At 39.4% G+C, this 26263-nt stretch overlaps 1 protein-coding gene across 4 annotated transcripts; it reads right to left on the minus strand.

Annotated features, from left to right (window-relative positions):
- Positions 1-24612, minus strand: SUPV3L1 (Suv3 like RNA helicase). Of its 4 annotated transcripts, none has more exons than XR_003437907.1 (15): positions 24263-24612; positions 18584-18661; positions 18086-18193; positions 16619-16733; positions 15299-15467; positions 13200-13311; positions 11026-11103; positions 9493-9584; positions 8114-8294; positions 7249-7342; positions 6289-6508; positions 4542-4622; positions 4009-4109; positions 1369-1517; positions 1-711 (listed from the first exon to the last, which is right to left on the minus strand). XR_003437907.1 is itself a non-coding variant. In XM_027130060.1 (15 exons), the coding sequence occupies exons 1-15, from the start codon at positions 24534-24536 to the stop codon at positions 276-278; spliced, it is 2364 nt and encodes a 787-aa protein (XP_026985861.1). In that variant the 5' UTR covers positions 24537-24612; the 3' UTR covers positions 1-275. The 4 variants fall into 4 exon arrangements, 3 of the variants coding, with proteins under 3 accessions (XP_026985861.1, XP_026985862.1, XP_026985863.1); XM_027130060.1 differs by having other exon boundaries at positions 4009-4185; XM_027130061.1 differs by lacking the exons at positions 15299-15467; positions 16619-16733; positions 24263-24612 and having other exon boundaries at positions 4009-4185.
- Between the last annotated feature and the right edge of the window lie 1651 nt (positions 24613-26263).

The raw sequence follows: 26263 nt of genomic DNA on the forward strand, positions 1-26263 counted from the left end.
TTCACCAAACTGATTTTATTCCCACGCAGAGTTCCTTATAGTGCATTGTCTTAGTGCTATACTACAAATGGCCATTAAATAAATCTTTAAATAAATCCTCTAAGACACAAAACAAACAGCAGTTTGGTTATCCTTAACAGTTAATTTTTCTTAGCAAAAAAAAAAAAAAAAAAAGACCAGTAAAAGATAGCCACAGTACCATAGCAGGCAGTAAATGCATATGAGGAAAAAAAGGATTTTAAAATAGATTTTTATTTGCAAAAATAAAAATAAAACTAATCTGAATCGGGTTCCTTCTTCTTTCTTCTTGTCCCTTTTAAGGAAGTCCCAGATTCTGTTCTTCCTTTGCCATGCTCAGTTTGTTGTGTCATCCACTCTCTTTCTAGTTGTTTCAGCATGTCTGCAGTGAGGAGTCCTTGCTGCACCAATCTGGAAGCAAGGGATTTCTCTCCTGCACCAGAGCCAAGTGGTTCAGCAGCTTTACTCCCTAAAGCTTTGGTGCCATGATTCCTTCTAGTTCGGCTCTTTACTATTCCTGACAAACGGGACTGGCTTTCTGCTGATGAGTTCTGCAAATTCAGCAGTTTATGTGCCTCTGAAATTTTAATCAGTTTGGTGATGTTATGTACACCATCTTGGATAATGCCATCTAATTGTTTCTGGAGATCTCGAACAAGGCTGGCATCTGGAAACATATCTATAAACCGGTAGCTGGAAAAAAAGACATATTACATTATAGGAACAGCTCTTACCGCAGTCACTGGACTAATATCAATGAAGTAACTACATCTTGACACTGACTCATTCCAAATATTCTGCTTTTGCAAAACTGTGTCCAGTGCCTTTGCTCAACCTTTATTTCGGCCAACACACCTAAGGAAGATGTTGTTATGAGAGTCGGTCCTTGCTCATATCTTAAATGATTCCAATATGCTCCCCTAATGGGACATGCCCCACCTTTGATAATCACTGATCTACAGCCGTACCTCTCAAATCACACTGTATACATGAGTCACCTCAGGATCCTGTTACAATGCAGAATTTGATTAAGCCTTGGGTGGGTCTGATATTCTCTATTTTTAACAAGCTCCCAGTTGATAACAATGCTTTTGGTCCAGGGATCACCATTTGCGTCACAAGGATCTAGGGGACTTTCTCACCTACCTATCTTAACTAGAATCGTAAGAACTCCTTAAGTCATTTTTGGAATAGGTATAAACCAGGCTCAACTGCCTTAATGGACAATAAACATAAAATAGAGCACCCTGCAAATATGTCCCTAATTTGAAAGTGCAAAAGACCATCATAAAACCTTTGATTCACCCTATTACTTAAAAAATGAGAGTGCATACAGGAAAAAATTGGTACCTTAGCCACAGGTAAAGATCCAAGACATCATGGACAGCTTCAAGATCCATGAGGTCTTTAATATTCTTAGGTGGAAGTAACGGCCATTTAATATATCGTCGTAACCATGAGAAGGTCAGGGGCTCATTCCTGCTATACTGCCTGGCAAACTGAGAGAAACAGAAGAAACGAATTTGGTAAAACAATCAGAATTCACTTCAGTCTGTGACCAGAAAAAAAAAAAAAAAACAGCACAACAAAATGTTAACTGCGGCTATATCTCAACAGGCAGGCTGGTTTCTCTCCTTCTTTATACTTTTCTGTATTTTAGAGAACATTTAATATCTTATAAAGGTACTTTAAAAAAAAAAAGACATGATTTCCTTCTTTTTTCCAAAACCAGGGCAACAATATATACATGAACTAGCTTTCCAGGGACTGTCTATTAACTTTTATGAACAATTAATGTTCTAAGTTCTAGGCAGACAGTACCCAAAGACTCTCATTCCTTCATGCAACAGTCCTATAGCTTCAAATGTGAGCTTGTATTTTTTAATATCCTCACTTATTATAAAGAAACTCTTTGAGGTGGCTTCGTGCAAGGTTGGTCATGAGTCAATCAAACTAGTAAAGAGACTACCTCTTTACTAGTTATATAGTTTTGGCCAAGTCACCACTGTGCTTCAGCTTCCTCATTACCATAAGACCATCATACCTCCTTCTTGAACCACACGACACTCTTGGAGAATATGCCGCCTCCCAGACAATGCTAGGCATTATTATGCATCACAATATACTATAGGAGACAGAAATAAAACCATGCAAGAACTATCAAGCAGAAGTTTAAAATCTTTAGCTTCAAGGATAAGGTGATTTCAAATGGTTCATTTCCTAATTAGGGAAAATTATCTCTAAATACTTAACCTAAGCAAGGTCAGTACTTTAGAGAGGCAGGGCAGTTTTCAAATAATTGTGGTTAAATAATATCACAATTTTATTAATTTCAGTCTGGTGCATTCTTCTAGGTTTAATAAATGCCAAGTAGGACAGCCATGAAGAATGTAAATGTGACCACGCTAACTTACTAATAAGCAGGACATGCCAAAAAGTTCTCTTATAAAGGCAGTGGCTTTAATATTTTTGGCCACAAACAACTAATGGAAGCCCATATGTAAAACAGCTAAGCACGGAGCTGCTCAGAGACGGGGAGGGAGAGAGGCCCATGCAGGAGCCATGGAACACAGTTTCAAAACAACTTCCTAAGGGGCATCAGAGACCATCAGTGGGATTGAGCTCCTTTATACTTCAGTAATAATGGAGATCAAGAAAAAAGAAATATCTCTAGATTTCACATTTCAATCTGTAAACACAACACATAACAACTATTGACCTGTACTGCTCCAGACTCCTTACTCCTTAGTAATATGCTTCCGCTTTATTAGGGTAGCTGCTTGAAGGATGGTGTAAATGGGGTCAGGGCCATGGGCTCCAGCTCCATCCAGGCCAGTTTCTTAAGTTTAAGACTTTGTTCCATAAACTTCAACCTTATGCTAGTTAGCTCTCTCACAAACACCAGCTCTAAGAAACAGAGCGCTGGTAATAGCTGGACACAGTAAATAGCTGGACACGGAACACCTCTGAGACACATTAAGGAAAAAAGAAAAAGGCAAGCTACAGACTAATTCATTGTAACATTTATGGGAAAGCACACCCACCCAACAAAAACTAGAATTTCTACTCATACAGGTATGTAGGCAAATGTAACGGAAAAGGTCTGCAAGGATACACAATACTGATAATAGCAGTTATGCCAGAGGACTGAGACTGAAGGTGGTAGCCCAATTTAACCTTCTCTAATGTTTTAATTTTGCTCACACAAAAAAAGTACTTATGTATTATTTGTGTAATTTTAAAGTAGTTTAAAACATAAGCTTATAACTAAATTTGGTAAAAACAGAGCTAGTATGCAGAAAGCTAACATCTATTAAGAAGATGGCAGTGAAACTACAACAATGAATCAGGAAAAGATGCAAAGAGGAGACCTTTGGATTTAGCGGGGTGGGCGCTCCAAGCAGAAGCAAGAGGGACAGCAAGGGCCCAGAGATGTGAGAAGACACGGCAGGAGACTGGAAGTTCAGCTTCTACTGCCTTTGCCTAGTCCCCCTGTTTGGGTGAATCTTGTGCTCAGAAGTTAGAGATCTGTATCCCTACCCAAATGAGTTAAAAGAAAAGAGGCTGGAACCTTGGCACCAAATTCACACAAGACAGCCATCCCCGGCCCAATGCCTGATAGTTAAGAAAACGGAATACTATGGCCACTACTGACCCCAAAGCCACCTCCCTTCCAAAACATATTACCCAACACCAATAAGGAAAAAGTATATCATCAGGCAAAGACCCCTTTCCTCGAAAAAACTGTTTAATTATTTTTGTTTTAGCTTCTTCAAAAAGGCTACCATATAAGCCCAAATACAAAGCAAGACTTCTCCTTCCCCCAAAAAATTATCTGTAAGAAAAAAGAGCCATTTTTATTTAAGTTCGTACACAGTACCTCATATTAAAGGGTACTCTCTTATTTCTTTATTTTGAATAACAAACTGTTGTTTGGGGAAAATGCATCAACCTGAAACAACTCAAAATATCACAAAGATAAAGGCTTACCTGTAACAATGAAGAACAGACAAAAGGCTGCTTCTTGTTGATAGGGGCTGTGCAGAAAACATACCTCACTCGTAGACTTAATGGAATATGCTGGATCAACTCTGCAGAAAATTTAAAATCATCCATATTGCAGACAAAATACTGCCCATCAACTTGTGAAAAGTCTACAAAAATATCCTGGGGGGAAAAAATATATTAAATTACTGGACTACCTAGCTGGGCATGAATAAAGTACTCAAGTCTATAAATGACAATCACTTTAATCCATTAACAGACTTCCAGAAAGGCCTGCTTAATTCACTGCCTCCTCAAGCTAACAGACTTCCCCCATAGCCTTCCCGACCTAAAATACTCAGAAAATTACTCAGGACAAAAGTCCCAAAAGATTTTGAGAGAAAGTTTCCGCTTTCAAGATAAACTTCATAAACAGCAACTTCACAAAAACAGACTATCCATTCATGTCCACAAGGTTAACCAGTAATTGTCTGACATACTGACCTTTTTAGAAAAGCGATGTAAGAGTTTCTACTTACAATGAGATTAGAAAGCGTTGTGTCAGGGAGATGGTAGGCAAACATTTCAATCTGTTCAGCAGTTGGATGAAGACCAGCTGCCTTTAGTAAAGAAAAAACGACCATAAGTTTATTTTTTTTTTTAAGGATAAGTTTTCTTAAGTTATTTCAAGATAAGTCCTATATTCAGGTTAAGCTATTGCCAAACGAGTTAAGGGACAAGAATTTAAGTAAAACAGAGAAAAGCATCATACTTTGCCATTTATTACCAACTGGGAAAGCTGACGAGATGATTTAGTAAAACTAATCAAGTATACCCATTGAGTAATTAATCTTTTGCTTATACTTTAGTTATATTTCTAAAATCTATGATGATCTGATAGAGTACCACAAATAGTTTCCAGGGTCCCAATTCTCTCCACTGAACAAAAACGAAAAAGGAAAACCCAATCACTTTATCCAGGGCAATAAAACTGACATACATACATAAAGAGAAAATGTCTAAATTGAAGGTCAGCTATCTCTTTACCTGTATATTTACACAATGTTAAGAATTGCCCACAATAAGTATAAGCAAGAAAATAAGAGAGAAAAGGAATGGGAAAAAGAAAGAGGAAAGGAGGAGAGAGAGATGAGTCATGGGAGGGAGGCAGACGATGAACACAAGAAAGGAGCTACAAAAAAAAAAAAAAAAAAAAGAAAGGAGCTACACAGGAGGGAGGTGGGGGAGATCCATTATCAGCTGCACTCTTAACAAAAGCTACAGAAATGATTTCAACCACAGCTTTCCTCCAGGAGCTTTTCCTTGCATTCTCTCATTTATATACCCTTTTACCTGGGTTCACTAAAATCAGATGAGCCTTAATTAGTGAATTTTCCAGGCAAACTTTAATTTGTAAGTTTGTTTAAAACATGTACACTTCTGCCTCATTAACTACACTAACCAAAATTTAACCCTGTCCTTACTGGTTCGAAGTTGTATAGCTTAATGCTATTTTTGCCCCCCACACAAAGGTTTCTTCTACTTCCGAGCTTCTCACAATTTTCAGTCTGCTGATATAGTGTGTGCCCACCTGAAGCAACTGTGCCCCTATCCCCACCCACTGCTAGATTATGGGAAGAACTAAAGGAAAATCAGGTTTACTAAACTTGTTATATTATGGCTACATTTGTAAAATCTGAATCTTTCACTTGCATACCATTCTCTAACAAAGGGGTCTCTATTAGGCCTCTCAAAAGCAATAAAGCAGGGTTTTCTCTTCTTTATTTTTTTATTTATTTACTTAATTTATTTTTGGCGGCGTTGGTTCTTTGTTGCTGTGTACGAGCTTTCTCTAGTTGCAGTGAGTGGGGGCTGCTCTTTGCTGTGGTGCACGGGCTTCTCATTGTGGTGGCTTCTCTTGCTGCGGAGCACAGGCTCTAGGCACGTAGGCTTCGGTAGTTGCGGCACGCAGGCTCAGTAGTTGTGGCTCACGGGCTCTAGAGCGCAGGCTCAGTAGTTGTGGTGCACGGGCTTAGTTGCTCCGCGGCATGTGGGATCTTCCCGGACCAGGGCTCGAGCTCGTGTTCCCTGCATTGGCAGGTGGATTCTTAACCTCTGCACTGCCAGGGAAGTCCAAAGCAGGGTTTTCTTGACATGATTTTCATGGCACAAAATTTTCTTTTGCTTATTTGTTTCCAGGTGTCTGAGGCAAAAGTCTGGAAAGTAAGTGAAGGAAGGAATGACTGTCCTCCATAGAGAAGTAGCAATTACTATGTTACACCTTACCTTTATAGGATCCACAGGCCTATTCAAAATTTCCTTTAATAAACTGAGGTCTTCTCGATTCATTGTTGTAACCTCTCCTTCTTTAAATTTTGAACTGAATCTACCAGCTCTGCCAGCAATCTGCAAGGCTTGAGAGGTGGTGATTGGTTCTATTTCTTTTTCTCCCTTTTCATTGATACTGGGCTTCATAAGGGAGTAAAAAATAATTCTTCTTATGCTCCTGAAACAGAAATACAACTGATGTCATGGACTGCTGTCTGAAAAACCATCCATCATTTGATTCATTACAGAAATGCTCACTCTAATTCTAGTTTAGGCCTACTTGCAATATTGCCCACTATTTACAAAGTAAGGTAAAAGGGTTTGTTGGTAATTCTTTTTCTTCCCTTTAAATAGCATTTTTTAACAACTGTGTACATTTACTAAAAATCATCATCAAATTGTACATTTAAAATGCATGAACCGTATAATATGTAAATTATACCTCAGTAAGCCTCTAGAAAATAACTTTTTTACAAATAAACCACATAAAGCCTTCTTAGGCTACTTTTAAACACTGACTGCTGTTAATGGCTTTGAATAGTTCTTTCATGCATAAAGGTACAGTTGCATTCATTCCCCAGAGAGGAATATTCAGGCTTAATATTGTTAACCCCTAAACACAGTGGCTGGCCCCGCACACCCAACAGGCACACACCCTTGTTGACTCAGACAGTGAAAATCAAGTGAGGTAATGTAATAGGTTAGCAGTGGTAGGAAGCAGCACTCAAAAGTCCAAATGTTATGTGATATTTTCATTTTATTCCCTCAACAGGTGTGAGCAAGATAAATCTCAGACCTATACTATAATATCCATTCTCCTAAATCAAAGTGTTTGGTCATTCTAATGCCAATTATAAGTTTTTTTAATTTCCATCTAACCCACTGAATATCCATGATTATTAAAAACAGATTACTTACAAATTAAGTCCCATGCCAACTGCATCTGTAGCAACCAGGATTTTGCATGGATCACCAGGATCATTAAACTTTCTTGCTTGAGCAAGTTTGGTCCCTAAAACAGCAACAGTTTATGTTAAATCAGTATTCTCAATCTTTTACTACATCACACTAAATATATCTTGGGGGCTTCCCTGGAGGCACAGGTGGTTGAGAGTCCGCCTGCTGATGCAGGGGACATGGGTTCGTGCCCCGGTCCAGGAAGATCCCACATGCCACAGGGCGGCTGGGCCCGTGAGCCGTGGCCGCTCAGCCTGCGCGTCCGGAGCCTGTGCTCCGCAACGGGAGAGGCCGCAGTGGTGAGAGGCCCGCGTACCGCTAACTAACTAAGTAACTAAGTAACTAACTAAATCTTGGAAACCCTTACCTCTTACTCTCCATTTTTATGGATAAAACTCTTATTGTTTCAAATTTATTTCTTTACATTCTCAAGGAGCCAGTTATCCTTTATTTCCATTCCTTTAAGTATACCCACAAAGAGCAACACAATCCTCTTATCATTTCTGAGGACACTCATCAATAGACTTCTGGTAATATTTTAAGAATATTACCAAGTTCATATTTTAATGACATTTCTGTAAGAAAATCATCAGCTCAACATTTAAAAATACAGTCTAATAATAGCAAGTAACAAGAGCTATAAATAATTAAAATACTTCTATCACCACAAAGATAACTAGAGAAATATTTATTTTATATGACCTATACTAAATTACACACCAAGCAACTTAATTCATATCTTTTACTGTGTTTTCTAGACATATCGCAACATAAATGGCAAAAACAAGAGATTTCATATCTTGTCATGATGAAAGCCAATAATTACCAGGTGGGAGACTGCCATATATAACAGCTGATTCCAATCCCCGAATTTCAATCTGTCGACTCACAGAATAAATATCATTCTTGCTAAAACAGACAATGCAGTCCCCAGGCCGAAGGTTGTCTAAAGATTCTAATGCGTGATCCAGCACAAAAATGGGGGTAAGCCTCTTATAGGTTCGAACCTACAATAAACGATATGATATTGTAAAATAACATACCTAACTCAGCTTCTTCTAATATTGTGAAAAACTCACAATCAAGAGTAGCTAGAAACTGATAAGTTCCAACTTTTTCAGGAGAAAATACAGAAAAACATTTATTTTGATATTACAAATATTACCATCCATTCTCACCAGTATTTCTAAATTAACAAAATGTTACACAGGATTTCATAAATTTTCAAAGCACTTTCATACATATTTGATTTTTATGGCAACGTGGTAATTTCAGAAAGGTTAATATTATTTCCCTTTTATGAAAGAATAAAATAGAGTCTAATAAAAGATCAGGTCTGATGAGGATTTTTCCAGTTCTAGCCTTCTGTGATTTGCTTAAAAACACAAAGTGAATAACAGCAAAGCCAAGACTGGAACCCAGAATTTCTTCCACTACATTCCACTATCTCTCCCTGAAAGCTGAGCACAAAACTAAAGTAATGGACCAATTTAAAAATATTTCTTCATTTTATTACAGAAGTCTGGTAAAGAAAACAAAAAGTAGGATTAAATGGAAAGGAGTGGCTTCCTACTTTAGGAATTTGAAAAAGGGTACAAACTATCTCTACCAATCAGATATATATCAATGTCCCCAATATCTGACACCTGAGACTTTGAAAATCACAAACTTTTGCTGGAGCCTCCAACTTCCAACATTCCTGATTTATTTAATTCTAAAGAGTTCTGTTTAAACTCCAAAAGGTTTTGTCAAGAAAAGATAAGGAATCTCCTTATACTTTTGGAGACTTAGGGTGTGACAGCCACGCAGTGAGAACTTTAGTTCATGAGGGTCAACCAACTATGTATGATCTAGTCAACTACGAGGAAATGCTAATCTTTCAAGTTCTGATTTTGCCACCATCTGGGGCCTATGAAGCCACTGCCTGGGTACTCTGGGCTATTTGCTATGCCACCTTGAGAACAAAGTGTATAATCTAGGGGCTTCCCTGGTGGCGCAGTGGTTGGGGGTCCGCCTGCCGATGCGGGGGACGTGGGTTCGTGACCCGGTCCGGGAGGATCCCACATGCCGCGGAACGGCTGGACCCGTGAGCATGGCCCACTGGGCCTGCGCATCCGGAGCCTGTGCTCCGTGACGGGAGAGGCCACGGCAGTGAGAGGCCCGTGTACAGCAAAAAAAAAAAAAAAAAAGTGTATAATCTAGTACCTCCACATCTTCCCCAGTTGTGTACATAAGCTCGGTAACCAGGTCAATAGCAGCAGATTCTCCACACAAATGGATTTCTTCAGCACAGAGTCCTGTTAAATGCAAAATTGGCATTTCTTAAAATTTTAAAGATATAAAATTAAATATGCAATACTCTACATACCAAAAATACTTTAAGTTTGCTTACCTATTGCTTTACAACTTCACCAAGTGTTTTCATATTGTCTCTATGATTCTAACCTCAAAACAAAACCTTCTAGTAGGCAAAAATTATCACCACTTTTATAAATCTTGGCGTTTTTTAATTGCTTTGGCCAAGGTTTTGAGTCTACTAGAGGATGAAGCCAGCCTGTACTAGAACCTGCATTTTGATGGTTAATACTGAACATTAGTCCTATACTTTTTTTTTCAAATTAGGCTCCATGGAATCACTGAGGTGCCTCAGAGGCTGGGGGCTGGTAGGTAGAAGAAACTCCAAGCTCCTTACCCCTGAGTGTATCCACTTTCATCTATTTTATATTACAGACTTTAGTGTATACTCTTTGTTTACAGAAAGTTTACCTATGTTTTTAAATTTGAAAACACTTGCCCTACAACACGCTGATCAAAAATTCACTCCAATATCAAGCAGGAGAAACGTTCATTCATGTCTATGGACCTCGCTTCCAGGAGCCTATCCTAAAGAAGTAATAAAATGAATAAAAAGTTAACGCCTACAAAGATTTTTACTGCATCATTAATAATAGAGAAAAATGTTCAACTCTTTGGGACAAATTACAACTGGTCTCCCACATCCACAGGTTTCACATCTGCAGATTCAACCAACCGCAGATTGAGCATATTCAATCCGTGGTTGGTTGAATTCATGGCTGCAGAAGCCATCCAACTGTAAAGGATTTGAGCATCTGCAGATTTTGGTATCTGTGCGGGTACAGGAACCAACATCCCACAAATACCAAAAGGACGACTGTGTAGTACAGTTCTTCAATGGAGAACATGCAACATTAATATGTGGTATGAAAAAAAAGTCTATGAAACAACAGAACTGAAAAAAAAAGCAAGATAAAAATTATATATTCACAAAACACCATATACATGAGAAAAAAGACTGCCATGAAACACCAAAATGTTAATAGTGGTTGTGTAAATATGGCAAGATTTGAACACTTTAATTAAGTGATTATGCTAATTTTATGACAGAAGAAATGGACTTCCCATTATTAGAACAATACTTAGAAAATTAAAGCTCACACTTAGCTGACTTTTTTGATGGATTTGTGTCAAGAGAGAATCTAGCTGGCTCTATTTGGCAATAGAGCCGAATAAGCAGATACTCGGATATATGCAGATATATCTGCATATATATATACATATACATATATACATATATCTACATATCTACATATCTACATATACATATATACATATATCTACATATATACATATATACATATATCTGCAAGCAGATAAATGCAGATAAATCCCAGTGCAGATGTCACAAAGCACAGGTTTTATAGCAATAAGACCACCAACCTAGTAGTGCTCTGGTCCAGGCCCATCCTCTGGCTGGATCTTTAATCATTTGAATTTCATCAATCACGGCCACTTCATCTTAAAATAAAAAGTTATCATGAGCAAGACAATCTACTTCAATAGTATTATAAACAATCCGCAATACCAAAATTCAAGCTTTCAATACCACCATAATCATCATCATTACTTATTAGGTGCTTCGTTTCTGGCAGGCTTGTTCTAAGTGCTTTACAACTCATTTAATCCTCACAACAAACCCATTAGGTAAGTATCATTATTACTTACATTTCCTTTTTTTTAATCTCATCTTTTTTTTTTTTAATTAAAAATAATTGTCTTTGGCCACGCCGTGAAGCTTGCGGGATCTTAGTTCCCCAACCAGGGACTGAACCCATGCCTTAGGTAGTGAAAGTGAGGACTCCTAACCACTGGACCACCAGGGAATTCCCCTACATTTACATTTTACAGAAGAATAAACTGAGACCCAGAGAAGTTAAGTCACTGGCCCTAGTGTAAGATTTAAAACCGTGAAATTCAAACCCAGACCGTCTCTACTGCACTGCCTCCCAAACTGAACAGGTTCAGTTGTCCTATTTTCTGCAATCTCAGAGGCAGCCTGGAGAATCTGCCTAATAAGAACACATCCACACAGCAACTGAAGTAGCTCCTGGGACCAAGGAGTAGATAACCCTGCAGTAAAACGAAGCACCTCAGGAATCCAGATGGGTGTCAGGAGGAGAACCAGAGAAGAACGTGTAATTCCCTGAGCTCCAGCTCTGCTTATTCTTAGGGGTTTTAAAGGTTATTATGGTAAAAAAAAAATAGTGGCTCATTTTATTTTCTAATGCCAAAATGCTTCCAACCATATTATTTTATTCTTTTTAAGTCATATAAATTATATTTTAGTTTGCTTCCCAAAATACCAAGAAGTTGCAAGGAGCATATTTTAAAAAAAGGAAAAATTTAATGTGCCCACAACGACATTTAGCAAACAAAAGAAAGCTAATTTTATACTGAAAAACCATCGGATTAAAAATTACTAGCATATCTGAGCGTATACAAACAAGATTAGAAAAGAGGGCACAGAAGAAGGAATTTTCATTTATATGTGCTATTTTAATTTTTACAATGTATTACTTTTAGAATAAATGGATTTTTTTGAAAACTATCCATTTACTCAGAAAGTTAAGATTATTAAAATGAAAAAAGCAAGCTACCAAATAGTACATAATATATAATCCCTATTTTATTTAATATACACACTCACGATGCACACATAAGTATAATGCATACACAATACAAACACAGTCTAGAAAATATACACCACAAGGTTAATACTTGTTGTTCTGGATGGGTGGAATTGGGAGATTTTTTTTTTTTCCTTCTCTTTGCATTTATTTTTATGTTTTCTATAATGAAGAAATGATTGCCTATATAATAAGGAAAAAGGTAATTTTCATTTAAAATACTTTCAAAACTACAGTAATTAAATAGAAGTTTTCTGTGGTACTATGTGTAATAGTGAAAAACTTTAAACAACCTAAATATTCTTTAATAGAGGAATGAATAATTTTAGTCATAATATGGAATACTACATAACAATTTAAATGAATAAATGTGATATATATTCATGATACATATATATGTATACAAGACTAGATCTAAAAAATGTGTAAAATAAAAAGCAAATTGTGGAATAATAATGCAATATGATAATCATGTAAATGTTTTAAAACACACAATCCACAGTATTGATAGGCAATACATAACAGTGATACCAAAAAAAAAAAAAAAAAAAAAAAAAAAAGGAAAAACAAAAAAATTAAAAAAAAAAAAAAAAAAAAAAAAAAAGGAAAGGTATATACCAAATATTTGATAGCAACTGGATCAAAAGAGGAGAGAGGAATTGAACTGAGGAGTGACACAAAGGAAGATTCATACTTAGTGACATTTCAGTTCTTTTATGAGAAAAAGGGAAAGAAATTCAAAAGCAAACATAACAGAAAGTTTGGCATTTTTAAGTAGTGGTAAGTCCTGGGTATTTGCTGTACTATTCTTTTCTTTGTCTCAATTTAAAATTTTTTTCACAATAAAAAACACATTCCATATGTTCATCTGAATTTTAAAATAAAAAAATACTAAACCATACAGTTTTTAAAATGGTGTATACATACAAGGAGTTGTAACACTGCACATCTCAACAGTACAAGCAACATGGGCAGCCTGTTTCCCATCTGGCTCTACTGTCACACGTTCTTCACCTGTTACCAAGTCACATGGCACACCCTAAGATGACAAAAAGAAAATTGGAATTATTTCCACCTTGAAAGCAATAGCAAAAAGAAGTTTTGGATGTTTAATAGAGTATTCTCTCCATTACATCAAATTTATTTGTCTAATAGTTGAAACAAAATATCCCCAATCCTTTAAAAAAAATTTTAATAAGAAAGTAAAAGCCACTCTCTTATATAACCTATGTAAACTTGGAAACATCTCAAATCAGCTAAATTCTCAGGTAACAAAAGCATGAGAAATTGCAGCAGTTTCACTTTTTACCTCTGTACTATTTCAGTAGTTTCTGTACCATTTTAGTTTATTAAAATGAAATTGTTTCTATGTTCAAGAAGAATATTATAAATAAAATTTAGGAATATAAAGACCTCCTAATATATTTCTTTGAGAAGGACCAACATCAATGCTATGGTGTATTTGAGTTACCAACCACCCCCGTCCACTCAGGACTGAGGGGTTCCCCAGGATGAAGAACATTTGGTGCTAAATCAGGGAAAGTCCAGGCAAACTGGAACAGCTGGTCTCCACAGTGGCCTGAAACTAATGAGGAAACATCAGACATATCCAAACTGAGTGACAACTTACAACACAGCTGACCTGTAGTCTTTCAAAATGTAAAGGTTTGGCATGGACATATATACACTACCAAACGTAAAAGAGATAGCTAGTGGGAAGCAGCCGCATAGCACAGGGAGAGCAGCTCGGTGCTTTGTGACCACCTAGAGGGGTGGGATAGGGAGGGTGGGAGGGAGACGCAAGAGGGAGGAGATATGGGGATATATGTATATGTATAGCTGACTCACTTTGTTATACAGCAGAAACGAACACACCATTGTAAAGCAATTATACTCCAATAAAGATGTAAAAAAAAATGTAAAGGTTATGAAAGACAGAAAGACTGAGGAATTGTACTAGAGACATGACAATAAAACACAGCGGGAGACCCTGAACAGAATGCTGGGGTGGGGGGGGATGGGGAAATGGAGTGGTGGCAGTGTTTATAGGACAATTGGCAAAATTTGAATATGGACTGTGGATTAAATAATGGTATTCTATCGATATTAAATGTCCTACTTTAGATGAATATCCTGAGGTTATGTAAAAGAAAGTCTTTGTTCTGTGGAAATACTTTAAGTATTTATGAATAAGGAGGCATTATGTATGCAAATTACACAAATTATTCAGATAATAAAAGAGAATGCAAATCGCCTACCAAAACGGGTTAATCTTTCATTATAAAATCATAATAAAACAATGAACTAAAATATGGCCCCTTTACTGAAATGATGCCTCAGACCACAGGGCATTCAGTCCTTTTCTCAGTCTTTATCGTTAGTTCTAGTTGACAGCACCAAAGGTCTAATCTTAAAAAAAGGTAAATTGAATACAACAGAGTAGGTGGGTAACTCTGAGGAGACAAAGAAGGGGTTCAGAGGGCGTTTCATCTATATCAATATTTTCTTTTTCTTTTTTTTGGCTGTGCCACGTGGCTTACAGGATCTTAGTCCCCCCACCAGGGATTGAACCCAGGCCCTCCGCAGTGAAAGCACCAAGTCCTAACCACTGGACCGCCAGGGAATTCCCCAACAATATTTTATTTCTTGAATCTGATGGGAGTTGGGTAGTGGACTCAGGTTATCTGAATGTTATTCCCTGCATTCCTCTGTATATGTGAAATATTCTGTAATATTGTATTTCACTCATTCTGATACACACGTTTTTTCACATTTTAGTATCTCTGAAACCAGGATACCTCTTAACAATGGATGGCATGTCAGAATTCAGTCGGCAGCATCATCTTCCTTCTCAGTTTTACATAAAATAACAGTACATCTTACACTTGATGGCTTGTTAGATGCAATGCAAGATGGCACTTTTTGTTAACAGTAAATTACTACATACGCCCTCCCCCTCTACCCCCTTCACTCTACTCTCCCCCAAATTAACAAGAAAAAGAGAGAATATTTGGTAATATACTAACAGCAGCATTACTCTTTTCGAAGATCTCATGTGCCAGTAATTTTAAAGGGCCACAATATACTCCAGATTTTGCTGACAAGTATTTCTGGATTGCATGATAAGTCTTTCCACTGTTCGTGGGACCTGAATGGAATATTATCTTCCGCTGTAAGACTCTGGCTTCTGGGTACCTAAAACATGAGTAGGTAAACAGCTTAATTCCATTAACCTCAAAATCCTGGCAAAGGTATTAAATGAAAAAAATTCCAAGGAAACATCCTCTTAACATTCATAAGATAGCATCTTTGAAAAATTAAATGATGAGCTTCATATCCACACTAAAATGACTGCTTTCCGAGAATAGCATTTACTAACTAGAGGACAGAAAAATCCAAATGCAAATTAATTTATTGGATATTCTTGCCACTGTATAAATCCCCTTCCCCAAGAGTTACCTAAAATAAGTTTAAACTGCTAACAGCTCCAGAGATTTGTCCACATTATTTCCACAGCTCTACATATGCCCTATAAATAAATATTCCTAGGCTTCTGAATTTCAGCATATACAATAAAATGACTGAGTCTTCTGCTTCTGGCCATGAGCACTTGCCCTCTCACCATAAACAAGTACAAAGCTGGACAAAATATATACAGCGGCTGCCTAGGGACATGGACAGGAGGCAGTGCAGGACTGCAAGCCCCAAAAGAAAGGAACACCTGAGATGAGCCCTGCTGTACCCCAGTAGGGCATAGGGAGGTGGAACCCAAGCAAGGTAAAAGTCCCACTGAGCTGAGCAGTAGAGATCAAGTTCAAAGCTGCTGAAGCAGCTGGAATTTGAAAGCCAGCGTGTGAAAGAGAAAAAAGGGTGCAATAAAGGGGGAGCCTTGAAGTCTGTGTGCGAGTTCCTTGAGTCCTTGGCCAAGGGCTGGGCTGAGCATGTCCTCCTAACAGAGGACAGCTTGCTAAGAGTTTGAGTGGAAAGTCTCAAAGAGGTGGCAAAGTGCTAGGAGATGCTGGAGTTCCAGCCACAGTGGTGGTGGGGAGAGCTCATTAATAGCGTATTCAGCTGAGACACCAGGAAGGCCACACCTGAATTGTAAGGATGACACCCTAAAGGGCTACTCTAGATCTGCCCTAATAAAACCTTAAACCAAACTTGATTAGGATTCAAGGGGCGATACCAGTTAACTGCCTGCCAAAACTGCCCACTTTTCTAGAGAAAACAAAACAATCTAGATGACTTATGATTTATCATCCAGCATACAATAAAAGTACATAATGATCACTAATTTTCCAAGATTAGAAACTGAAAATTTCAAATCTACAAATAAAGAAACTAACCAGTTAGGTGGTATTCTTAGGTCACTGATTTTACGTAGATCATCCTTACATTCCAACACAGGAAATATCTGTTTTGCATGTCTCAAGAAAAATGGAAATAAATCATCCACGTGAGCTGGAAAATAAAACACTGCATTAATATGTGCAATCTAAATGCTATCCATAACTGCACTGAATGAGAACTTTACTCTTAGTTAGCTAAATTAAGGGGGCATTGCCAGAATAAAAAGAAAAACCCTAAAACAAGGAACTCTATCCTTTCCTGAGGTCCTGCTTTGTCTTACATTTTCCTCCTCATTTCACTTATATTTTCCAGGAAAACAGAAAATTGGCTTTCAACAACCACGTTCCACTTCTTCTATGCAAACAGGTAAAGATCAGCATTGATGAAAGTTAAGTTAAAAACAAAGAACCTGGGGGAATTCCCTGGCAGTCCAGTGGTTAGGACTCGGCACCTCATTGCAAGGGGGCCCCGGGTTCGATCCCTGGTTGGGGAACTAGGATCCGCAAGTGGCATGGTACGGTCAAAACAAACAAACAAACAACAACAAAAAACAAATGACCTGGGAATATACATTAGAGAGAAGGCCTGTGGTTACTGAAGAGAAATACAGGTGCCAAGTATTTTTTAAACTACAGAGACCACTAAGAGACAAAACATGAAAGTGAATTGACGCCTCAGCAAGAAGTCTCCACACCTTAGTGGCTCTGATGAGGGTGGGGCTGTGTCCAATTCTGCTTTGTGTCCAGGTTCTACCTCAGTGCCTGGCCCAGGGCATAATAGTCAAATACTTAAAAATATAACCAAAGCCAAACTGCCCATGGGAACAAAATAATGATGTTCCTACATTTTTTTTTTTTTTTTTTTTTGCGGGACGCCGGGCCCTCACTGTTGTGGCCTCTCCCGTTGCAGAGCACAGGCTCCGGACGCGCAGGCTCAGTGGCCATGGCTTACGGGCCCAGCCGCTCCGCGGCATGTGGGATCTTCCCGGACCGGGGCACGAACCCATGTCCCCTGCATCGGCAGGCGGACTCTCAGCCACTGCGCCACCAGGGAAGCCCGATGTTCCTACATTTTTATCTTTTATAGCAAGAGCTTTGTCCTAATATGAGGGAGAAACAAGCCAGTGGCAGAAACAGATGGAATCTGTTATGTATTAATTCTGTCTTGTGTGAGAGTTTATTTCACTGTAGCCTATATATTACTACATAGTGAAGAGCAGATAATGACAGATGAAGACCCCAGTCTTCCTCCAGCCTAAGACATACAGGTGATTTAATAACCAGTTCAGGGACCCACTATAAAAGCAAAAGGACCTAGAAGGCCTCCTACGAAAGCACTGAATTATTTACAGAGGATATTAACAGGGCTTATTCTAAAGCAAATACGCCCTAACTAGAGAAATAAACATAGGAAGAAATAAAAAGTATGCTCAACAGGATTTTAAAAAGTCTCTAAATACTTGCCTGCACTGAAGCAAATATCATTCAAAATAATGTGAATGTCCACATCCAGGGAATGAGACTGCATGATATAATTTCGAAAGCTTATGAAAGCCTGGTGGAAGAGACGAGCTGTGGGAAACACAAAATCAAAACAGGTAGGACTTAGTTTTCATTTAATTTCTCATTTTAAAAAATACATATACACGTCACACCTAACTCATCAAAGTGTCTTTTTCTTTTCTTGTAGTACAGCTGGTTTGTTATGATCTGGGCTAAAACTGATATTCTAGTAGCGCATGAAGGAAAGCTGAACACACAGCTCCCTTGCCGTGTGTCTGGCTCCCCAGGTGCCTCCTGCCGATCTCCTGCCTACAGAGAAGCAAAAGTCAGGGACATTCTCTAGATTACAACTATGTATTAATACGTATGTCCAGGCCACACTAGGTCCCACACAACAATGACAAAGCTGTAATCTAAGCAGTAATAAGATGTCTCTAATGGAAATCTTATTAGCCTTACCATCGAGTCCATAATCAGCACTCAGTTTCTGAATTTCTTTTCTCTTGTAAAACTTATCTAAGATCTTCTTTACTTCATCTGGAAGAAAGATATAAAAATTTAACATATGTTTAACATTTGTTTTCCAGATAGAGAAATACCCAAAGAGCGAAAGAAACCTGAAGTCATAACACTCAAGGCAGCAGTCTACTGAGTGTTGCAAGAACTTGAAGGTTTTAGTTGATCACAAACTCTTTATAGTTTAATAGTGTCTAGAAAAAGTATAAAGTCAAACAATGCAATATTCCTGTAATACTGCAGAAGACTAAGCAAGGTGCTACAGGATTAGCATCACCCCTAGCCTCCATCAGACCACTTTTAGATAACCATGTTCTGTTTTGTTTACTTACAACCATTCTGAACATCAAATAGTGAGCAGCTAAAGGTATCTAGAAAGATAACCAATACTGTGAGGGCCAGATCATTATGCTTTCGTGTGAATGACTAAAGGAGCCAGGGATGATCTTTAGCTTGGAGATGATTTTAGGGAGAACATATTTTGTTCTAGATGGCATAACTAAAGTCAGTGCAAAGTGAAGGAAACAGATTTCAGTGTAATTTATACAAGAATTTCCTAATAATGAGAACAGGGAAAAGGGGTTGTCTCACAAAAGTGCCAGCTCGTTGTCACTGAAAAGTACTCAAGCAAGGCTTAGATGACTGTATTTCAAGGGTGACAGCAGAGAAATTACTGTGCTATAGTGGAGGCTGGATTAGATACCTGCTGAAATAACATGCCACTAAGAGTCCCTAATTTTACAGGTGAAAATACTTTTTTTTTTTATTTTTTTTTTGCGGTACGTTGGAAAATACTTTAATCAAGCTGAGATTGTATTAACATTGCACATGTTAAAACACTACTGCATTATTCTGTAGAGATAAACATTTTACTAATCCAGCCACACCCTCTACATTTCTGGGAAGGCAGGCCAAAACTGATACAGTCTTTGCTCATGAAACACAGAAAGGCCAGGTGGCCTGTATTTTTGCCTCCCACCAGAGTACCAACTGCACTTGCATCCAACCACAACACACACACAACACTCACTGAAGAAATTAAGCCTGAATAAAGCATCTCACTATCAAAACTTTGTTTTGCAGAATGAGAGAATTTCAAAGTCGCTGGTTTAGCCATTAGGTTTGCCCACAACTAAATGTAAGATGCATACAAATATATCTACTATCACAGGCAGCTATCCTGATATTTCTGGGTTTCTGTTACTTTGTACCCAGTGGGTCCAACAGTTTCTTTACAATAGTGGAAAAATCAGTGACAAAAAAGGCACATGCAATTGCTTGGGGAAATTCTGCTGACCTATAAACTCAATACAAACTGAAGACATCACATTTATTAGAATTAATCCATTTTTTGTAACTAACACTCCAGTGTTATGCAAGAATTATGATACTTCACTCAATTTAAAATGCTTCAGAAATATGAGGTTTCTCATGCTAAGTGAAAGAAACTAGTCAGGAAGGCCCACGTATTGTATACTATTTATATGAAAGGTCCAAACAGAAAGGGAACGTGGATTAGTGGTTGCCACGGGCTGGGCAGAGGGGAGTGGGGGCTAGGGGAATGGGGAGTCACTGTTTCTGGGTATGGGACTTCTTTTGGGGTCATGAAAATGTTCTAAAATTAGATTATGGTGATAGTTTCACAACCCTGCAAATACACCATTTAATTACACACTTTAAATGGATAAACTTTATGATATGTAAATCATACTGTACAGCTGTTTTAAAAAATGAATACTACCCACATACTAAAAGTGAAGCTTCTCTGTATCAATACTTTCTTTTATCTAAAATTTAAAAGATAACTGCAAAAACATTAACACAATGGAAATAGCACGGAAAAAAATTTAATCTACTACAGAAGTATATGGAAACATAGTTTTGTTTTTCATAAAAATTAAGCTTTAACTGTCTCATTGTTCTTTTTAAAAATCATTCATTCATTCATTCATTCATTCACTTATGGCTGCGTTGGGTCTTCAGTGTTGTGTGCGGGCTTTCTCTAGTTGTGGCGAGCGAGGGCTACTCTTCGTTGCGGTGTGTGGGCTTCTCATTGTGGTGGCTTCTCTTGTTGCAGAGCATGGGCTCTAGGTGCACAAGCTTCAGTAGTTGTGGCACACGGGCTCAGCAGTTGTAGCTCGCAGGCTCTAGAGCACAGGCTCAGTAGTCGTGGCACACAGGCTTAGCTGCTCCACGGCATGTGGGATCTTTCCGGACCAGGGCTTGAACCCATGTCCCCTGCACTGGCAGGCAGGTTCTTAACAACTGCGCCACCAGGGAAGTCCCTGTCTCATTGTTCTTAACAGAATGACCTGATTTGGGGATCACAGTTACTTCTCATTTAAATTAACGGTGATTAAAGGAGACTCTCTAGATTTCAGCCACAGTAGAAATGACTCAGTACTACAACTTTTAACCAATTAATAGCTTTCTTCCAGCTTCCTACAGTGGGAGTTTGGGATTTAATAACAGCTTCTCTTCTAAAATGTAAATGTACCTCACATGAGTCTTTACACAAAAATGATCCACTTTACTCACTCCACGTACATCTCGATGAAGAATGAAGTAGCTACTACTAATGGTTGGGACTGCTTAAACCTTATGATTTACCCATTTTGTTAAAATGTTTTACTTTGCTTGTTCCACTGTACTTATCAGTAATTAACTAGAAGCCCATTACTTAATACATCAAAGCTCTATGATCACTTGAGGGTTGGAGAAGCAGGTGGAAAGGTACAAAACTCCACCTCTTCAAAACAGAATTGGAAATGCCAAAGTTACAGTGGAAACACAGGTGGGGAGAAGTGATCAGAATAGATCAGAACATCTCTAGGATCCAAAAAGGAAAGGGAGAATCAATCCTGAAGAGACTGTACCAAAGACCACCTAGTAGTGGCATTTAGTTTCCACCCCTTTAATATTACAACTAGTATTACCACTCTTGTTGAATATGAAGAAATACTGAAATATTGTTCTAGTAGTGGTTGGACTCATGATGAACCTTTTGTATCATCACAAAGGGAATTATAAAAAATAGTACTAGATTTACTGAAACTGTCCCTATTGCAGCAGACAGTTGCATTAGGCCAAATGCCTCCGACCCTTCTGCATCTCTCTCAGGTGATGGGTGTGAGAGATGACTATTCCCTACACCCTCAAATGCATCTATACCTGATACACCTACATCAAATTACAATGACTTCGTTAGGCTTCTGTTCTTTCTTAAGGTTCCCCTTGTAACCAACAGCATGATTCTCATCCAGGAAGCTAGCTGTGTTCTGGGCAGAAAAGTGTTGCCTAATACCCTATGCAGAAACTGTCTCCATAATCTTGATCCCCTTAGCATTACACCGTAATTCTGTACTTCGTGAGTGATTCGCCAGAACATACCAATCCAGGTGTTTTGACAAGCAAGCTTCCCCAAAAACTCTGACTCCAGTTCACTTTACTAATATGGAGCTGAGTGGCTTCAACCCTACGAATCCAAGTTCCAATCTGCATCTACCCATCTAGAACTACTAGCATCTATGAGGAAACTACCACAACCTCAATTGTGGTATCAATTAATTAATCTGATTAATTAATTAATTAATCTGATTAATCAATTAATTAATCTGATTAATCAATCAATTAATCTGATACCTTCCCTAGGAGTCACAACTGCTAATAAAATTCACCATGAATATTATTTGTTGTTGTCACGTCCTGTAAACATACCAGTTATCAATCAAAAATCAGAAAGAGATCATGTGAGGTGCATCAATCACCCATGGTCAGCCAGGGCTCACCTAGCTTACCTCAGTGCCTGGGTGCTACCTTCCTCCTTCACTGCTCCACTTGAGACCACCCAAAACTTCCAGCTTAGTCAGCTGTCCAAGAAAGGGGAGGGCCACTCTGCCATCAAAGGTAGCTGCACTTCATTGTTAGAACTTCCAAACAGTTAAAAATTCATAACAGTGCCCCAAAGATTTCAAAACACTAATCTGGTGAGACCAGCTGATCATGAGTAAAAATACATCCAAGGAATTTTACACCAGCTATTAACAGCCTAAAGAAAGAGAGGCTTAGAACCTTTATTTATACGATACCCCAAAAATAAGTATTTTGTTAAATCCTCACATCAACCTATGCCATATAGTTGGGATAGATTATTTGGGCTCCTAGGGTGATAGTTTTCCCAGTTTCCACACATCACAGATTCTACTGCAGGGTAATTCCATTTTTCAAATAGCAAATGTTTAGTACAAGTGATACTAGTTTACATTTGTTCACCCCTTTACACTTTTCAAAGTGCTTTGCCCAACTCTTTATCATGACTTTCACAATCCAGAGATGTAAGCAAAGAAAATATTACTCTCATTTTACCATTTGGGAAATGGAGAAAATGTAAGTAAACTGTAAATCGGGCCAGTCACTTAAGTGCTGTAATGACTATCACAAATATGCACCATCTTTCTACTTGTAGTCAATCATGTTCACAGGGCTAAATGTGTTACAATCAACCAGAAAAAATACACATATACATATATGTATGTGTTACAATCAACCAGAAAAAAGTATATATATAATATATATGTTTACATAATATATAAGTATATGTATGTGCTACTGCATGACTAGATAAGTGTCAGGGGTAAAGACTGTCTACTTCATAAGAGTTACAGGAAAGATTAAACAGGTCACATGCTTAAAACAGTACCTATCTTTAGCAAACACTGAGTATTAGCCATAAAAGAAGAAGAAGATGGAATTACAGATGTATTCTAGGCAGAGGGAGTAGCATGTGTAAAAGCCCTGGGGCACAAGTGCACATTTCATCAGTTTGACTGAAACAAGGAGAGTGGCTCGCAACAACGCTTCTCCAACAGGTACCCACGCCAGATCAGGCAGGGATTGAGGACCCTTTTAAACTGGGAACAATGGAAAAACATTAAACAATGTTTTGCAAGGGAGCAATAGGATTAGATCTTGCCACTTGCTGATGCTAAGCGATTCCTTTCCCTCTGGAGCCCCGGATGACCAGGGAACCTACCACTTTCGGTGAGCACACCCTTACGTTCTACCTTGTACTACAGCTGGCCATTCATATGTCCTTCCTCCCCACGAGACTGTAAGTTTCTGGAGCGGAAGAGATCTGGATGTGAGTCTGGTTCCTCTTGGCAACCACCATACAGCCTAACACAGTGTCTGGTTTGCCTAGGTACCCAGTCAATGACAAAAACTCCTGAAAGAAATCTTCCTCTGGCTTTTCAATGCCCCACTCCCTTGTCCCTTCTCGGAGCAATAGTTCTGGGTAGCGGGGGAGGAGAAAGAGTACGCTAGGAATCAGTCGTCCACCTAACGACTCGAAAAAGGTGAATCGTCCCATCACAAGAGGGCTTAAACCATTCACAGGACAACAGTGAAAGGGAGAAGGCCACTTCTGGAGCAGCACATCAAAGGATCAATAAGACACAGTCCCAAGCCTTGAAAGGGCTCACACGCCAGTAAGGGAGGCAGACAGTGACAGGCACGATGACAACGCTCGAGGGGACCTCGGGTCTCCAGGGGAAGGGCGGGGGTAAGCTTCTTCGCTGGCCCTGCAACACCACCCGCGCCGCCCTCGCCAGCTCCTGCACTCACTCTTGTCCAGAGGGCGGGTTAGCTCGGCCCCGACATCGCCGTCAGCGCTGCGGCCCTGCGGTTTCACAGTCAGCGGCACGAACAAGGACGTGTTCGGAGATTTGGAGCCTCCTGAGGCAGAGGAAGAGGCGCAGGCAACGGCAGGAACGCGCCCCAGAGTCCCAGGAAAGGGCCCAGTGTGGGCGCGAAGGGCAGAGCAGATGGCTGCCCGGGGGCCAGGCTGGCGCCCCGGGGGAAGCCGAGCCCACAACAGGGCACACCGGGGGAAGGACATTGAGACCGCAGACTCGAGAGGAGGCTGGCTGGAGCAGCCTGCAGACACGGCGGCGGGCAGTGACGCACAGCGCCAGTGCCTATAGCCCGCAAAGACCCAGAACAGCGGAGCTGCCCAGGAAGACGCCCGATCAATAAGGAAAAAGTAGTGCCGGAAGATTGCTCGTAAAGGGGAGGAAAAGCTTAGAAGCGAAAATCACAGAAGATAAGTGCTTGCAAGTCCTTGTTCTCTCTCTCTTTTTTATTGGAGATTGGAGCCAGCTTTCTTTAAAAAAATAATCTGGCACCTTTGGGGATGTCACAGATGAGAGGCGGGACCTGCGAGGTGTGTCACATGACGCAAGCTGGCCCTGCGGGTAAGTGTTCGGAAGCACGTGGTCAGTGCGGCCAAGCCTTGTGGGTGCGACTGGTGAGAGACGCAACTTTCTAGGTTGTGGCGCCACCGTGGCTTGCGGACTCGAAGCTTTGAAGAGCATTTCCCGAAAGTTCCTTAGATTATTAACTTTCGTTTCCTGATGGAAGGCGTTAGAGAACATAACTTGATCTGCCCTTCAGGACCGTTGTTAAGGAATTTTGTTCCACAAGTTCTTAGGTACACCCCTTGTATGACTTGTGTAGGTACTTATACTTTAATATGAGCAGTTTGTATACATCATCCTAGCAGCTGGTATGTCACAGCCGCGTAGCAAAAATATGTACCCTGTATTCGGGGCAAAGGTTAATTTCTTTTGCATTAGTTGGATACTGTTTCATTTGAGGTTGCAACATCTTAAATTCAAGATATGCCGTTGGATTTTCCATATCTCTTATTATACTTAAAACATTAAGGTCTTGCAACTTGAAGGAGCACGGCATATGATTTGTAATATTGCATGTCAAATAAGATTTCAGTAACAATTTGCTATTGTGCCTTTGATTCACCGAATACTTTTTTTTTTTTTGCTGTACGCGGGCTTCTCACTGTTGTGGCCCCGCCCGCTGCGGAGCACAGGCTCCGGACGCGCAGGCTCAGCGGCCATGGTTCATGGGCCTAGCCGCTCCGCTGCATCCCGGACCGGGGCACGAACCCATGTCCCCTGCATCGGCAGGCGGACTCTCTACCACCGCGCTACCAGGGAAGCCCGTCACCGAATACTTTTTAAACATCAAGGATTCAAGTAGACGGCCCTTTGCCCTCAAAGAGTTTTTGATCTGGTTTTGGTCATACTAACGGTTAACGTTAAGTTAATGAAAATGTTTATTATTCTTAGGCTAATGAGAGTTCAAAGAACTATTCATGCCAGAACTACAGGCCGGTTGTTATGTCATCGTTTCTCACCTACATACCTCTGAACACATTGGGTGCCTAGTACAACTGCTATCAAACCACTAAAACTGTATCATAATTGTGTTTATAGAGTAGTAGTACTCAAACTTCAGGGTGCATCAGAATCATCTGGCAAGTTTGTTAAAATTGTTGGGGCCCTAATCCTGGAGTTTCTGATTCATAGGGTCTGGGGTGGGGCCCAAGAGTACGAATTTATAACATGTTTCCAGGTGATGTTGACCCTGCTGGTCTGCGGAACCACACTTTGAGAACCACTGCTCTGGGTTATAGTTCCTTCAGGGTAGGGCAATAAAATAGCACTAAGGAAATACTCAGGAAAATGCTGAATGAATGCATAAATAGAGAATAAATGGGGGACAGGGAAAGGAAGTGGGAGAAGTAAAGATATCCTTGGCAGTAGG

This window comes from Aethalodelphis obliquidens, unplaced genomic scaffold, assembly GCF_003676395.1.
Source record: "Aethalodelphis obliquidens isolate GAN/ISIS:26980383/991018 unplaced genomic scaffold, ASM367639v1 scaffold37, whole genome shotgun sequence".
NCBI lineage: Eukaryota > Metazoa > Chordata > Mammalia > Artiodactyla > Delphinidae > Aethalodelphis > Aethalodelphis obliquidens.